General features: G+C 57.8%; 1 protein-coding gene, 1 long non-coding RNA gene and 1 pseudogene across 5 annotated transcripts in view; 1 reads left to right on the forward strand and 2 right to left on the reverse strand.

Annotated features, from left to right (window-relative positions):
- The window catches only part of LOC309663529 (cyclin-Y-like protein 1 pseudogene), a 295,819-nt pseudogene that overhangs the window by 207,181 nt on the left and 74,538 nt on the right, over nucleotides 1-14,100 (reverse strand). The window lies entirely within an intron of this gene.
- LOC309663533 (transmembrane protein 18) lies at nucleotides 1,431-7,418 on the forward strand. Of its 3 annotated transcripts, XR_014265336.1 has the most exons (6): nucleotides 1,431-1,599; nucleotides 2,538-2,658; nucleotides 4,991-5,045; nucleotides 6,128-6,221; nucleotides 6,309-6,643; nucleotides 7,208-7,418. XR_014265336.1 is itself a non-coding variant. In XM_082478882.1 (5 exons), the coding sequence occupies exons 1-5, from the start codon at nucleotides 1,543-1,545 to the stop codon at nucleotides 6,399-6,401; spliced, it is 417 nt and encodes a 138-aa protein (XP_082335008.1). In that variant the 5' UTR covers nucleotides 1,431-1,542; the 3' UTR covers nucleotides 6,402-6,712. The 3 variants fall into 3 exon arrangements, 2 of the variants coding, with proteins under 2 accessions (XP_082335008.1, XP_082335007.1); XM_082478882.1 differs by lacking the exon at nucleotides 7,208-7,418 and having other exon boundaries at nucleotides 2,541-2,658; nucleotides 6,309-6,712; XM_082478881.1 differs by lacking the exon at nucleotides 7,208-7,418 and having other exon boundaries at nucleotides 6,309-6,704.
- LOC309663534 lies at nucleotides 6,691-7,210 on the reverse strand. Its single transcript, XR_014265337.1, has 3 exons — nucleotides 7,017-7,210; nucleotides 6,850-6,887; nucleotides 6,691-6,763 (listed from the first exon to the last, which is right to left on the reverse strand). It is a non-coding gene; the product is annotated as an uncharacterized lncRNA (long non-coding RNA).

Below are 14,100 nucleotides of genomic sequence, written 5' to 3' on the forward strand. Positions count from 1 at the left end.
GACTCAGTGACCGGTGCCCTGATGAGAAGAGAAGATGGAGGCACACGTGACAGTGGAATGTAGGGCTTGCCATCCTCCATGGGAAGCTGGAAAAGGCAGTAGGGACCTTGCCCCCCTCCTTCAGAGGGAGCTTGGCCCTGCTGCCCCTGGGACTTTGGACTTCTGGCCTCCAGACTGAGAGGGACCATCTCCTGCTGTTTTAAGCCCCCCGTCGGGTGTTCCGTCAGGGCAGCCACAGGAAAGAACACAGTGCTGGCTGTGTGGCAGGTTGGGCCCCGGAGATGCCCAACGTCCAGGTTCAGTCTGGAGGCACCGTGGTGTGACTCGTATACTGCTGGACGGTCCAGGGCTTCCCGGCTTCACCCCTTGGCCCTTCCTGCAGAATGGTGGAGGGCACGATTTGCTGGGCCAGAAACCCCCCTTTACAGCTGGAGCCGCCTTGCAAAGGCCAAAGCAAACAATGTCTCTAAGACTTGTATAAAATCGAGCCCTTGTTGGGTGTCTCTGATCTGATGGCATCTACCCCAGTCCCTGCCTTTGTAGACCCACATCAGCGCCACATGCAGAGGCCAAAGCCCACCTGGCTGAGCCCAAGGTCTGCAAACCACCACAGTCGAAACACCTGCTTGCCCCACCTAGGAGCCCACGGCTAACCTGAGTCCACAGCCGGCCCGAGTCCACAGCCTGGCAGCCCCAATTTTGACACACGAAGGCACAATTGTTACACATGATTTAAACCCTCAAATTCCATTTAAAAATTTCTTAGTATGTCCAGGCAATGCACAAAATGTTGTGAGTTTGACAAAGATCAATAAATATACCGTCTCCTATGTCTGAGACAGAAACATAAATCAACGGAAACAGCACATGGCGATGTGCCCTGTAATCCATGTAGTTACAAACTCCTCCAAGATCCCTGAGGTCAGGAGACACTAACAGAATAGTGAATATATAAATTGAAGATGAGATATTAATTTGTTGTATTTTGTCTATAAAGCTTTTGTCTATAAAGCTCACTGTCCCGTTTTCCCCAGTGTCCAGGTCAATTCCCTCTCTGTCCCCCGCCCGAGTCCCGGACACTGTCCCTTTCTGTCCCCGGGATCCAGGTCACTCTCCCCTATGTTCCTAGGGGTCCAGGTCACTCTCCTGAGCGATACCCCACGCCCCCAGCCCTGGGAGTTGCGGGGGAGGAAGGCAGGGACGCCCACTAGCCCCCAGTCCTCCGAGCTGCCATTTATGAGCGCCCGTCACATAGGAAGAACTAAAACATCCCTCTCGCAGCAGCTCGGCGGGGAAAACAACGCTGGCGGCTACTCGTAATTCCCTTATATTTATTTTAACACCACGGAATCTCGCGAGATTTGAACTTGTTACCGGGCACTGGAGATATCGCGAGATGGCAGGGTGCCTGCCGCTTCCGGACACAGCAGGCATCGCGACAAGTGGAGATAACGCGAGAGGACACCAGAGGACTTCTTGACCTATCCGGGCGGGGCGGGGAAGACGAAAAGGTGGTGGTGAGGCTGGGCCTTTCCGGGGGCGATGTCGTCTGCATTCTCAGTCAGCAAGTTCCCCGTCAGCATCCCCGCCGTGATCACGGTAAGTTGCTGCCTCCTTGACAGTTCGGTCGCTGTCGGCAGGGGCCTCTCCAAATTTCCCAGCGTCCGCCGGGGAGGCCGGCGGCGCCGGACGGGAGGCGTGCGTGGGGGGGGTGCAGGGTCGGGGCCAGTATCTGGGTGGGCGGGGCGGGGCGGGGGAGGGTGCCGGGGCGTGACGGGGAGGGGCCGGGGCGTGGCGGGGGTCCGGGGCGTGGGGGCGGGACGAGGTGGGAGGACCTTCAGGGCAGGCGGGATGCTGAGGTGCGGGGCGGTCGGGGGTAGGGGGTTTGCGGGGAGAGCTGGGACCTCGTGGCGGCGGGGAGCGGGGAGGTGGGCCGTCCTGGGCTGGGATGGGGGGTCCGGGTGGCGTGGACCCGCTGTGGGCAGAGTGGCGGGGCGCGGGCCGCTCCGCCAGCACCCGTGCCCCCGGGGGACCTGAGCCTCAAGGAGGGGGTCCGAGTACAGGGGTGCGGACGAGCCCACCTCTGGAGTTGAGCAGACATGCGGTCGCAGCACTATCTGGAGTGCAGGGTGTGTGTCACAAAGGCGGGAGAAAACCACGTCTTGCAAGTTTGGGTGGCCCGGATTTCTGAGGCTTTAATCACTGCTCTAAGGAACTGGTAGCTTTGCCTCTGGGGGCGACCGAGTGCATCCCGACCCAGGCACCACTTTCTCATCTCCCCGCGGAGGAGGGTCTTTAGAATCTCCCAGCCTGAAGTGCAGTTCTGTTCGACAAGTAGGAAAGCCTTCAGTCCTGTGTGGGGGCAGCCAGGCACGGCCGGGTGACAGTCCCTGGACGTGGGTGCAGTGGGGGTCCCTGTCCCCCCTGCCCGTGTCCTGTGAGGCCTGGGGCGCTCAGGACGTGCTCAGAGGGGAGGCAGCGTGCAGCCTGGTCCAGTGCAGGGGGACCCTGAGGGGTTTCTGCTGTGTGTCCTCCAGCAGACGGACTGGACGGAGCCCTGGCTCGTGGGGCTGGCTGCCTTCCACGTGCTCTGCGCGCTGCTCACCTGCTTCTCATCGCGGAGCTATAAGCTGCAGGTGGGGCATTTCCTGTGCCTGGGTGAGTACAGTTCCGCGGTGAGTACTTCCAGTGCCTGGGTGAGTACGGCTGTGTGCTGCGGCAGCGCGTGTGCGCGTTCTCTCTGTAGCCCCAGTGATATGTGAATGTACTTGTAAGGCCTCCCAACGCTCCTGTCTTGTGTTCTACTTTGATTGCAGGCCGCTCCCATATTTCACTTGTGGGTACTGTAAAGATAAGGTACATTTTGGATATTGGATTTGAAAGGCGTCTCAAGCACCTGTTGTGTTCCTGGGAGGGTGCTGAATACCAGTTACACAAACGAGAGCTGGGTTTGCCGAAACGCTGAGTCTGTACAAGAGGCTCCTCTGGGGGCTTAGCTGCTCTGCGTGCTCTGGGAGGGAGTGCAAACCAGGAAGGAAAGCTCTGTGGTGCAAAAATAACACACTGCCCGGGTCAGTTTTGAAGGTAAGATCTACAGGGTTTGGAGAAGGAACAGAGCTGTGTGGAATCATTGAGAAAGATTTCACAGAGGAGATAAAGTTATGGTAGGGGCTGTAAAGAGTGAGTAAAATCTCTTTTTCTTTGGGTAAGGAACAGATGTCTGGCCCAGGCCTGGCATCTGGGGCGGAGGCAACGGGTGAGAGCACAGGGGTGACGGACAGAAAGGGTGGGCCAGGTGTCAGAGGAACCACATTCTGACGCTGACCAGTTAGAAGTATGTTCAGGCAGGAAAGGTGGGCCGGGGCCTCAGAGGCTATGCTGGGCTCTTAATCTTGCGGACGTTGGGAAGATGCTGAAGATCTTGCTTGGTAGTTTAACAAAGTCCAAAAACTCATCTTAACTGTCATTTTTCAGTTGGCCTTGTGCAAGGTGGGAACTCCAAACAAGAGGTTGTCTTAGGACAGGCGCGAAGCAGCAAGCCTGCATCACAGAAATAGTCCTGAGGGTCAGGGATGGATGTTACTTCATTTCTTTACGTGAGAGCCCTAGTAAGGAACGCGAGGGGTGAGCAGGACAGATGGGCCCCTGAGCCTCGTAGAGCTGGTGGGGCCCCAGCATCCACTGGGTAACCACAGCCCTGCTGCGCATCATGGCAGGAGAGGCAGGAGCACCGTGAAACCCTTGGAGGGGGCCGCACTTAAGTCACTGCCCTGACAGGTAAACTGAGGGGGGAAGGATGCGGGGGAACCAGCCAGGCAGCAGGCGTTCGAGGGCCGGAAGGGACACTCCAAGCCCTGGGAATAATGTGTGCAAAGGCCCTGAGGCAGGAAGCACAAAAAAGGTGATGGCCTCAGCCACAGAGCCTCATGCAAGGAGCCCATACTTGAACAGCTTTGTGAACCTGGGAGCTACGTTTGGGTTTGTTGTTTTCAAGGACGAACAGAGGGTGACTGTTTTAGCGTGGGGCTGATAGATGCTGGTCTAAGTGCGTTTACACATCTGATGGCGCATTTAATTCTCACACCTGCAGAAGATTGGGATGTTATTTGCTGCAGTTTTACAAATGAAGCACAGACTGGTTCACTGCTCCCCAGCTCCTGAGTGGGGCGCGTGGTCGATGCATCACGTTGCCCTCCGGGGAGGTGGGCCCCCCGTGCTCAGGCCTCTCTTTTCCTCTACCGTCTCCTTTCTTTTGCTTCCTTGATGTGCGTCTCCGGGTCCAGTCGTCGAGGGAGTGGTCAAGGACTGCTCCCCCCATTTTACCCCAGGAACCGGAGGGTGTGCACATTTTTACAAGGCTGAGGCTCCTGGTGGCCGTCCTCCCCCTCCTCCACCCCCTCCAGGCCCTGAGCAGCACGTGGTGCTGGGCCAGCCCGCGGTCCTCCCGCCCTGGGTGGGCCCCCTCCCCACGCCCCCAGCGCTCCCCGCGCTCCAGGTGGGACTGTGAGGGCGGCCAGGGCCGTCCCCTCGGCTCCTGTCCCCTCAGGTCGGTGCTCCCTCCGTGTCTTTGCCGCCAGCACCACTGGGGGATCCAGGCAGCCGGAGGGTGGAGGCAGGTGGCCTTCAGCTCCGGTCTCAGGGCCCTCGGGTGCCACTGCCGGCCTTGCACCCGACGGTGACCTGCGGGGCAGGGAGGTCGGCAGACGGCGCAGTGCGGCCACGGTGGCGTCGGGGCAGGAAGCCTGGTCCCCGCGGCGCTGCCCCGCTGAGGGCTGGCCTGGTCTGACCGAGACCACCGGCCTCGTGTGTCACCTTGGGTTTCCTTTCTGTGTAATGTTCCCTCACGTTATGTGTGAAATAGAAGTTACGTCTCATCCAGCGTGGCGTTGTTCTGTCACGTTTACGTTACGCAGCACGTTGTGAAGGATGTGTAAGGCGGTGGCGGTGGGCTGGTCCCCTGACTTCTCACGTGGGCTTGCTCTCTTCTCAGTGACCTTAGTCTACTGCGCGGAGTACATCAATGAAGCGGCGGCAGTGAACTGGAGGTGAGCGGCCCGGGCACGCGGACCCTGCGTGACACCGTCCCCGTCAGCGGCAGAGCACACCGGGAGGCCCCCAGCCTCCTTCACGATGAGCCTTGGACGGTGACCACCGTCCGGTCTCCTCGGTCACCGTGGGCCCTGGAGGCCCCCCCCACCCCAAAACAGAAGCGCTCTAGTCCGTGACGGGGAGACTGAGATCCACCCACGATTTACTTGGTCCTGAAAACGCTGGTTCCCCGGTTTCCGGGACACCGGCCATTCTGTCCTCACCCGCGTGTCCTTTCCTGCTCACACACCCGGGCAAGCCACTCCGTGTCCAGTGAGCGCTGTAGAGTTGACCCTTCCCCTTGGCCCCCCTTCCAGAGCCGCCCCCAGGCCTTCTCCTCCCTCGGGGGCCGCAGCTTCTCCTTCTGGACCTCGCAGGTCAGGCAGGAACCCTCGGGAGGCTGGAACGAGTGGGGAGGGGAGCGCCGCCGTCCCCCTGTGTCCCCGCAACCCGGGGGACGACGTGGCCCGATCAGCACCCCGCCTCCCGGCTCTGCCTTCGGCACCCGGACCGCACGGGCCTCAGAGCAGAGTGACAGCCGTGCCCCGGCCGCCGTGCCCTCCTGGCGGCTTCAGGCCCCTGTCGTTCGGTCAGGAGCCCACCCTCGGCCCCCCGCACGACCCGGCCCCCGCTTTGTCTCTTCCGCTTCTAATTAAGACGCACATGCTGAGCACCCCTCGCTGGGCTCTGTTCACTGTGGCCCCAGGGCGATGACTGTCGCTGAGTCAGTGACGTAAAGGTCACGTCCTGCGCCGCCACCGAGCGGGACGCTGGGGGCAGCCTGGCCCGGCCACGCCGTGTCCCCCTCTCCGGGGGCTCGGCCTGAGCTTGCATGGGGGCCGCAATGCCCCTGGAGGGCCTGGGGGTCGTCCCCCACGGGGTTAGGAGGGTCGCCTCGTAAAGGGACTGAGGTCGCCATCGTGTGCAGGCGGGGCTGTGCGCCCACCTCGTCCTCCTGTGTGGAGGGGCTCCTGAGACAGAGTATCACGAGAACGCCGTGTTGTGACGCCCCGTAATCTTTAAATCTTTCTTGAAACAGGTTGTTCTCGAAATACCAGTATTTCGACTCGAGGGGCATGTTCATCTCCATAGTGTTCTCGGCGCCCCTGCTGCTCAACGCCCTGGCCATCGTGGTACGTGCGTGACAGAGCTCCAGGCCTCCGTCCTCCCCACACGGCGCGTGTCCACTTCTGACGGCGTCTCTGCACGGTTCTTCCCAGGTCCTGTGGGTGCGCAAGACCCTGACCGAGATGACCGAGCTGAGGACCCTGCAGGAGAGGCGGAGGGCGAGGAGCAGACCCAAGGAGGAGTGACGGCTCGGAGCCGGCCCTGCGTGAGCATCCTTCAGACCCCGTCCGCTCCTGGAACGCACCTAGACCAGCTTCTAGGACAGAGTTTACCGCACGTCCACCAGGGCCCTCGCCGGGCCTGCAGGGGCTCCCGTCTCTCCAGTTAAGTTGTAAGCAGACGGAGCCGCGCACGCCGCCACGCGTCCACAGCACTCCTGCGACCGTGTGAGCTACCAGACGTCCATCCACGTGGGGACGGTGACTGAGTGAGGGACAGTGCCATCCACGCGTGGGCACCTCCGTCACCCCATCACCCGTCACCCCCATCAACCCCCATCACCTCCATCACCCCTATCATCCCCGTCACCTCCTATCACCTCCATCACCTCCATCACCCCCCGTCGCCCCCCGTCACCTCCATCACCCCACATCACCTCCATCACCCCCCGTCACCTCCATCACCCCCCGTCACCTCCATCACCCTCCATCACCTCCATCACCCCCTGTCACCTCCCATCACCCTTATCACCCCCATCATCTCCTATCACCTCCATCACCCCTGTCACCTCCATCACCCGTCACCTCCATCACCCTGTGTCACCTCGTGTCACCCCGTGTCACCTCCATCACCCCCGTCACCTCCCATCACCCCGTCATCCCCATCACCTCCGTCACCCTGTCATCCCCGTCAACCCCCATCACCCCCATCATCTCCTATCACCTCCATCACCCCTGTCACCTCCATCACCCCCGTCACCTCCGTCACCCCGTGTCACCTCGTGTCACCCTGGTTTGCACAGCGGTGGCCTCTCCGTGTGGTGCTGCCACAGGACAGAACACGAGGGGCTGCCTTGCCTTTCATCCAGTTAGAGATGTGATGACACTCGGAGGCCCCGGGTCGGGATCCACGGAAGCAGTGGCTGGATGAGCCCCTTGAGTTGTTTTCTGGAAGGAAAGTTACAAGTAAACACAGTCAACATTCTGTCAACACCTGTTTCAACTAACAGATTTTTTTTATGGCAAATACAAAGATTGATTATATTCCTATGTTCCACCTTCTTTTTACCCTTTGGGTGTCCTGGGACGTGACGCTGTTGGTTTATCGGAGCAGGTGCACTATTTCCCTGTGATGTCTGCTCTGTAAACCAGCGTCTGTGCAGGACGCTCGTGGTCTTGTCACACGTGGAGCTGCAGCTGGAGGGTGACAGGTGAGCAGAGCCCCTGTCTGAACACACAGTGTTCCGTAAAGAGGCTGCTGTTGGCTCCTGATTCGGGTTTAAGAAAATACTTTGTGAACAGTTACCATAATTTTCACAAGATAAGTGAAATACATTCTTCAGATTTCAAAAAGAAAAGAAAATCTGTTCATATGAAAGCTTTTATATTTAGAAGCTCAAAAGGTGACACTTTGACAGATTATGAAATTAAATCTTGAAATCCAGATATATAAAGTTTTTCTAGGTAGTTGTAAACTCTCAGTAGAGAAATTATTTCCTGAATTTTGACATTAGTTGTAGAAGTGAGTAGGTAGAACTTCCTAGATAAAGCTACTGGAGATCTTATCCTGAAATTTTTTCCAGTCCCTCCTTGATGTCTTAAACTTCTGTATTGAATGTTTTAAAAATCGGCTTAAAAAACAGCATCTCATGTGAAGTCAGATTTTAAATTTCTTGTACCTGGCAGCATGCCTCATTGTGCATTTCTGGAAATTTCCACTTCAGGGTGTCTAATGGTCTCATGGCTTCAGAAGAGTCCACTGCATCCCGAGTGATTTCCTCGGAGAGCAGGGCCGAGCTGGCCGGTTCCCTGTGAGCGCGGTGCCCTGGGAGCACGGGTATGGTGGGAGGGGCTAAGGGCGGGAGGCTGGTCCCCTCCAGCTGTGCGGTTGGGCCAGGGCCCAGGGGACAGAATGCATGGATAGGAACATCCTGGCCTCGGCCACACAAGCCAAGGAGGTTCTGGGGCATTTTCACTGTCCATAATTATTTGGGCTCTCTTAATATGGGACTGTCTGACTGGATCTCAGTTTTCCTGTGACAGTAGTGTAATAACATTGTTAACTTTGCATAAATTTGGCGTTAATGGCATATCAACCTAAAGACATGATGTGGGCCTTTTTGTTCACTGGCGTGTGCAATTTTTTTGGAACAGTTTTATTTTCACAAACAGACTATTTTTTAACTTTTTAGTAAGTTCACATTCAGTGGCTAATTCAGTGTTAACAAATATTTCTCTGTCCTCCTGCTTGGGGAAATCCTACAAGCCAGAAGTGTCCCCAGAGGGTTTGGGGTGTATGAGCCTTGCTGCGTGGGGCTTGACAGGAGGGGTTCACAGGGGGCCTCCTGGTCCGTTGAAGGAAAGCATATCCCCATTACTGGTTTCCTGCGGTCCCTTCTCACCCCAAAGCTTTAGCAAAAGGGGGTGGATTTGGAGCCAGAGAAGGATGCCCGGTGACGTTGTTTGGGCATCTGATGGAAGTTTGTGTAAGTAAATGAAACAGACCACAAAACATTTACACATCAGCTAACATCTACATGAAATAAATAAGCAAAACTGTAAAGATGACAGTGTGTTTGTGACTGTTTTGAACTAACTGCATGTCACTTGGCTGTCACCTTCTGCCGGCATCCTTACAATCTCAGCAGGCGTCCATGAAGGGATGTCAGGGCCACGGTCTCTTCCTGACGGGTTCGCTTGCTGAGAATTGTGGTGTAAACCGCAGAAAATAGAAGGTGTTACCGTGAAGTTAATCAAGATAAGCTTTTTGCTCTTTAAATTGTGCTCTGCAAGTTGTTACTGACGTCATAGTTATCAAACCAAAATAGTAAATTCAGTTTATGTGAAATCAGATTTGAGTGTTAAAGTTACATGCATTTCATAGTAAAAGTTGCAAAGTTGAAAAAAGTTGTAAATTCAGACAATTTATATTTTGACAGTATAAACATTTATCCAAGAATCTCTCAAGACATACTTGGTATGTAATTCAAAGGTCTAAAGTTTTGAAATACATTGAGTAGAAATTGGTGGGATTCTGTTCCCTTTCCTGCAGCGTAGCATCCAGCCTCAGTCATCACCTCACTTCCTTTTGTAGCTGATCGCCTGCTTAGGTTGGGCTAGTGACCAGGGGACCTATCTCCGCAGCCAAGGGGTGTGTGTGTGTGACAGATGCAGAGCGTCCTCTGTTTACTCCCTGGAGTCTCCGTCTGGAGCAGAATAACTGACACTGAAAACGGTCAGAGATTGGAAGTTCAGGTGCAGACAGGATGGGTTTCTGTGTTTGCAGAGCTGTCACATCCGCACCCTGGGGTCTCCACACCGTCCTGGGAGTTTTAATAGCCCTGTTCCACAGCAAATTAAAATACACAATTATATTCCAGAACAGGAGCCACAGAATATTGTTGTGGAGTTCCACGCATTAGTGCACGTGATTGTAACGATTAACGTGTTCATGAAAAACTTCTCGGGAGTCACGTGTGTGTGTGTGACGTGGGTGCAGGGAGGGTGCTTCCCGTGCTAAGTCTCGGCCCCGCGGAGGCGCCCTGGGAGTAGCTCCTTTTGTAAGATCCCATCTCCTGCATGAAGAGTTCCCAGGGTCCCAGGGGTTTGCTTAGAAGTGTACAGCGTCGCTCCCTGGGAGACAAGACCCCGGTGGGAAGGGGTCTGCCTCGCGTATTTAATAAGATCGCTGTAAGGACCAAAGCATCCGACACGTGTCAGATCTCCCTGCACTGCTCTTGCTGGGCTGGTGGTAACACGGGGTTTATCTAACGTCAGAATCGCCTGGAGCCCCTGGGAGCTGTGAAGCCTCAGCTCTCCCCAGGCGCCCAGCAGGAGGACGCGGACAGGTGACCACAGGGCCAGGAGGCTTCTCTGGGCAGCTCGCAGGCGGAGCCCGACCTCCGCCGGTTCCACCGCGCTATTAATCCGTTTCTCAGCCTCCGCTCGTGTTGGCACATGCGACCCCCAGGGGGCGCTAACGCACCGTGTCACCGCCCGAGGCTGAGTCCAGGCCAGGCGGCCTTGCCTCTAGGAGTGTGACGTCTGCTGTCTGGGCTGAGGGCGCCGAGCGGGCCCAGGGGCTCTGAGTCCCTTTCTTCACGCGAACTAGGTTAACAGCGTCCAGACTACGTCGTGGCCCACGCACACGTGCACACAGGCACACGCAGGCGTCTGGAGGTCAGGAACTCGCCCTCCTGTGACACGAGGGGACACCGCCCGGCCGTAGCAGCCCGGCCCCCGTCCCTCCCGGTCAGTCAATAAGCACATTTGCTCGTGAACTGTCTTCTAGTTTCAAGGCTGCTCTGCAGACAGATTGAGCCAAGGAAAGGGGTGCCGTGGCTGCTACAGGGGAGCCTGTGGTCACCGCCCAGTAGCCCCCGAGGATGTGGCAGCAGCAAGTTCACCCCTCACCGCGCAGCCGGGCCCCGAGGCTGCGAACGCGGGCTCCAGGTCTGCCGGGTCCCGGGGCCCCGCGGTGGTGGGTGTGAGCGGGAAGCTGATGGAGTCCCGGGCATCTGCCTGGCCTGAGGGCCCAACCCTCCGTCCTCAGGTGGAGGGGGGGCCCGCCTCCCCCCCGAGTCCCTGCGTCCGTCACAGGCCGGCGCTGAGTCCAGCACGACCGGCCTCAGAGTCCCAGAGCATCAGATGGGGGCTTCGTCCCTGAATCCCCAGCTCTGAGCGCCCGCTCTGCCCCTGAGTGGGACCAGCCTGCTGTCTGCTTCCGTCTCGGCAGCTGTTTACACGTGTTCTGCCTGACCTTGGATGCCTGTGTCGTCACGACACAGCAGGGACAGACCCTCTGGAAACGCGGCCTCACGTGGGGGCGGCAGGATGGCCGGCAGTCCCGGGTCCCACGAGTTGCTTTTAAACGTGTTGCAGCAAACGGATGCTTCTGTTTCCACAGTTAACATTTACGTTTATGTTTCAAAGTACAGTTCTCAGTCTAGAGATGTCAACATGTTTTCCCTACATTTTCTACAGTAAAACTAGAAGGAAGGCTAATAACTGGAATGGAATCTACGTGGATTGCAAGCAACAGTGAAGGCCGAGATACTCGGTACCTGTGACGTCCACCGGGGGCGCTGGGCATCCAACCTGAACCGTGGTTTCCTGAGACGAGCAGGAATTCAGGGAGCGGGTCCCAGAGCGCAGGCCCGGCCCGCTGTTCTAGCTGGTGAGAGAAGCTGAGGTCGTGGGCTCGGGGCTGCAGACCCGCCAACTCCCCGTCGTCTTAGTTGCCCAGGAGTTTTCACAGCAGTGACAGGCCAGGTGATTTATGACCAACCCGAAAAGAGAAGATGTGATCCGGAATTTTCCCAAGATTCAGCCTCAAAAACAATAAGAAGGTAAAGGTTGGTTTGGTTGTTTGTGTCACAATAAAAGGGCTAGAACTTCGGAGTTTACATGTAAATTGATGTAGGAAACAAGCCAAACTGCAATTTTAGGAGAAGACAAAGCTTTTCCATGAGAACACATGAAAGGTTAGCTTGTCTTTGCTTTTTTTCACTTATTGGCTTGCCTGTGTTTTTTTGCTTGTTTCAGAGTCTTTGTTGAAAACATCAGCACTTTTAAGAAGACATCTTCATCTATTGCTCAGGCGGCTGGCGCTCCCCAGCCCTTGAAGACGGCCCGCCGTTTCTGGAAGCTCCTGGCCGTACCACTGCAGCCTCTCCTTCAGGACCCTCGGCGGGTCCACGCCGGTGTCTCAGGGGGACCCGCAGAGCTCAGAGTGGGGACCGCTCTGCCACGTCAGCAGAGCTGCCCGCTGGCCCAGCCCCCTCGGGCCTCGGGGCCTGTCTGCCCGTCACCAGGGACATGCTGGGGGCTCCCGGGACATCACCTGCCTCCGCAACCAGACCCCGCCCACAGGCCTTGGTCCTCGAAAGCCTCCGCTGTCCCGCCCGGGGCTCCCTACTTTGTCCTAACCAAGGACGGCCCCCCGCGAGGCCGCCCCCCCAAGAGGGGCACACCCCGTCTCAGGAGCCGCTTGGTCTCAGACCCGTCAGTTCCCTCCTCGGATGGTCCGGCTGCCCTAAGATCATCTCCCTTCAAATACCGGCCTGCTCTGGGAGCGCCGTCACATCGTTGGAATGCCGCCTCCACCCCCGTGGGCCCTTCGCCCCCGGCCTCGCTCTCACGCCAGGCACTAAATTCCGCCACCTCGCCGCCTCGGGGCCTCAGCAGCTGGACTACAGGCCTTTACAGTTTTCCCATCCACTTCCTCTCAAGTCCCGGCTGGAGACACACGTACCCAAGCCTCCAGGGCGAAGCGTCAGAGACCCAGGACGGCGCCGGCCCGGAGGAGAGGATGCGGTAGAGGCTTGTGCCCTGAGCCGTCCCGGGGGCAGTGGTGCCCTTCTCCAAGCAGCTCAGCTGACACGCAGCTCTCACTTGTGCTGCAACGGTTGTGGAGAATTTTGCAGAGAAATTACAGGAAATAATTCAAGTTTTAGCAACTGTCTTAGTTTTCTCTGCAGAACAAACACCGCAGTGTAACCGCTGAAAACAGGGCCGGGCTCTCCTCTCAGGTCTCAAGGCTGAAGTCGCAGCCCGGCTGTGCCTCGTCCGGGCCATGGGGTCCCCTGCCGAGTGCACGGGGCTGTCAGCAGATTCTGGGTCCCCGGCCTCACCTGCTGCCTCCTCAGGTCTCCCTGGGGACTCTCCTGATGAGGTCAGGCCGCCCCGGGGTATCCCCCAGATGGATCAGGACCCTTCCTTGGTTCTGCAAACCCCTTCGCAGGCCCAGGCAGCCTCATCCCGAGGGCGGTGGGCTGGCCCGGGGAAGGGGTCTGGGGACGGGTCAGGTCCCCCGCCACTGACCCTCCTTCGATTCAAGTGGAAATCATAACTGTCATTGTATTTGGCTTGCTTTTCAGAAAATTAAATGGCAGTTTTTGGAAACGTTTCTGACTTCAAGGTTTACGTGCCCTGTGGTTTAGGAGCGTAGCTAGCATTTTTAGCGCATTTCTGCCAAGTTCAACTCTGAAGAAGAAATCCCACTTACAGTCAAGTAAGCCATGGCTTGCAGTAGAACAGCTGTAGGGAAACACGGTGTGCCCTGTAGGTAATGTTTCTTTCCTTGCATCTCCTAACTGTGGCGGCCTGGAGGAGGCAGGCTCCCGTGCAGCGCCCGTGCCTGAGCCGGGCACCCACAGTGCCTGCTACTCCCCTGAAGCCCAGATGCTCAAGGCCCCGCGTCCAGGAAGGGGCAGAACCAGGGGCTCCTGGCTGAGGACGCTTCTGGGCGGGGTGTTGCCTGTGTCTGTAAGAAGGTGGATGCTGGCGAGAAGGGGTGCTGAGGGGTCTCGGGCGGGAGAAGCAGCGTCAGGGAAGAGGCCACATGAGGAGGCCTGGGGGGCGGTTCACCCACAAGTCTGCACGACCCCAGCCGAGGGCGCCCCGCGGCACCAGGCTCGTTGCAGGCGTCCCCTCGTGAGGAGCCCGAGGCCAGAACGCTGTCCACCCTGAGTCGGGGGTGTGGCCAGGGCTGACCCGTGGCCTAGGAGCTCTGGGACGGTCCCCACGAGGAGAAATGAGGCGCCAGCCCCATTTCCTGCCGGCACAGTTGTTGCTGCCCTCGGGTCGGGCCGCTACGTGGCTGTCCCGCCTCCATGGACACCTCACGGAGGCCCCCGGGGGCACTGCCTCGGGCCACCCATGCAGGGTCCCAGAGGGCGTTAACAGCCCAGGTTCTGGCTCATTTGTGAACTGGCTCTGCACCCCA

Source organism: Balaenoptera physalus (genome assembly GCF_965194825.1).
Source record: "Balaenoptera physalus genome assembly, contig: SUPER_6_unloc_3, whole genome shotgun sequence".
Classification (NCBI taxonomy): domain Eukaryota; kingdom Metazoa; phylum Chordata; class Mammalia; order Artiodactyla; family Balaenopteridae; genus Balaenoptera; species Balaenoptera physalus.

What these genes read in the sequence shown, in the direction of transcription:
- LOC309663533 (XM_082478881.1), top strand. Translation starts at nt 1,543, where the DNA reads ATGTCGTCTGCATTCTCAGTCAGCAAGTTCCCCGTCAGCATCCCCGCC. An exon ending in GGGGCATTTCCTGTGCCTGG is followed by an intron (nt 2,659 to 4,990) that starts GTGAGTACAGTT and finishes CTCTCTTCTCAG; the next exon opens with TGACCTTAGTCTACTGCGCG. An exon ending in TCAACGCCCTGGCCATCGTG is followed by an intron (nt 6,222 to 6,308) that starts GTACGTGCGTGA and finishes GGTTCTTCCCAG; the next exon opens with GTCCTGTGGGTGCGCAAGAC.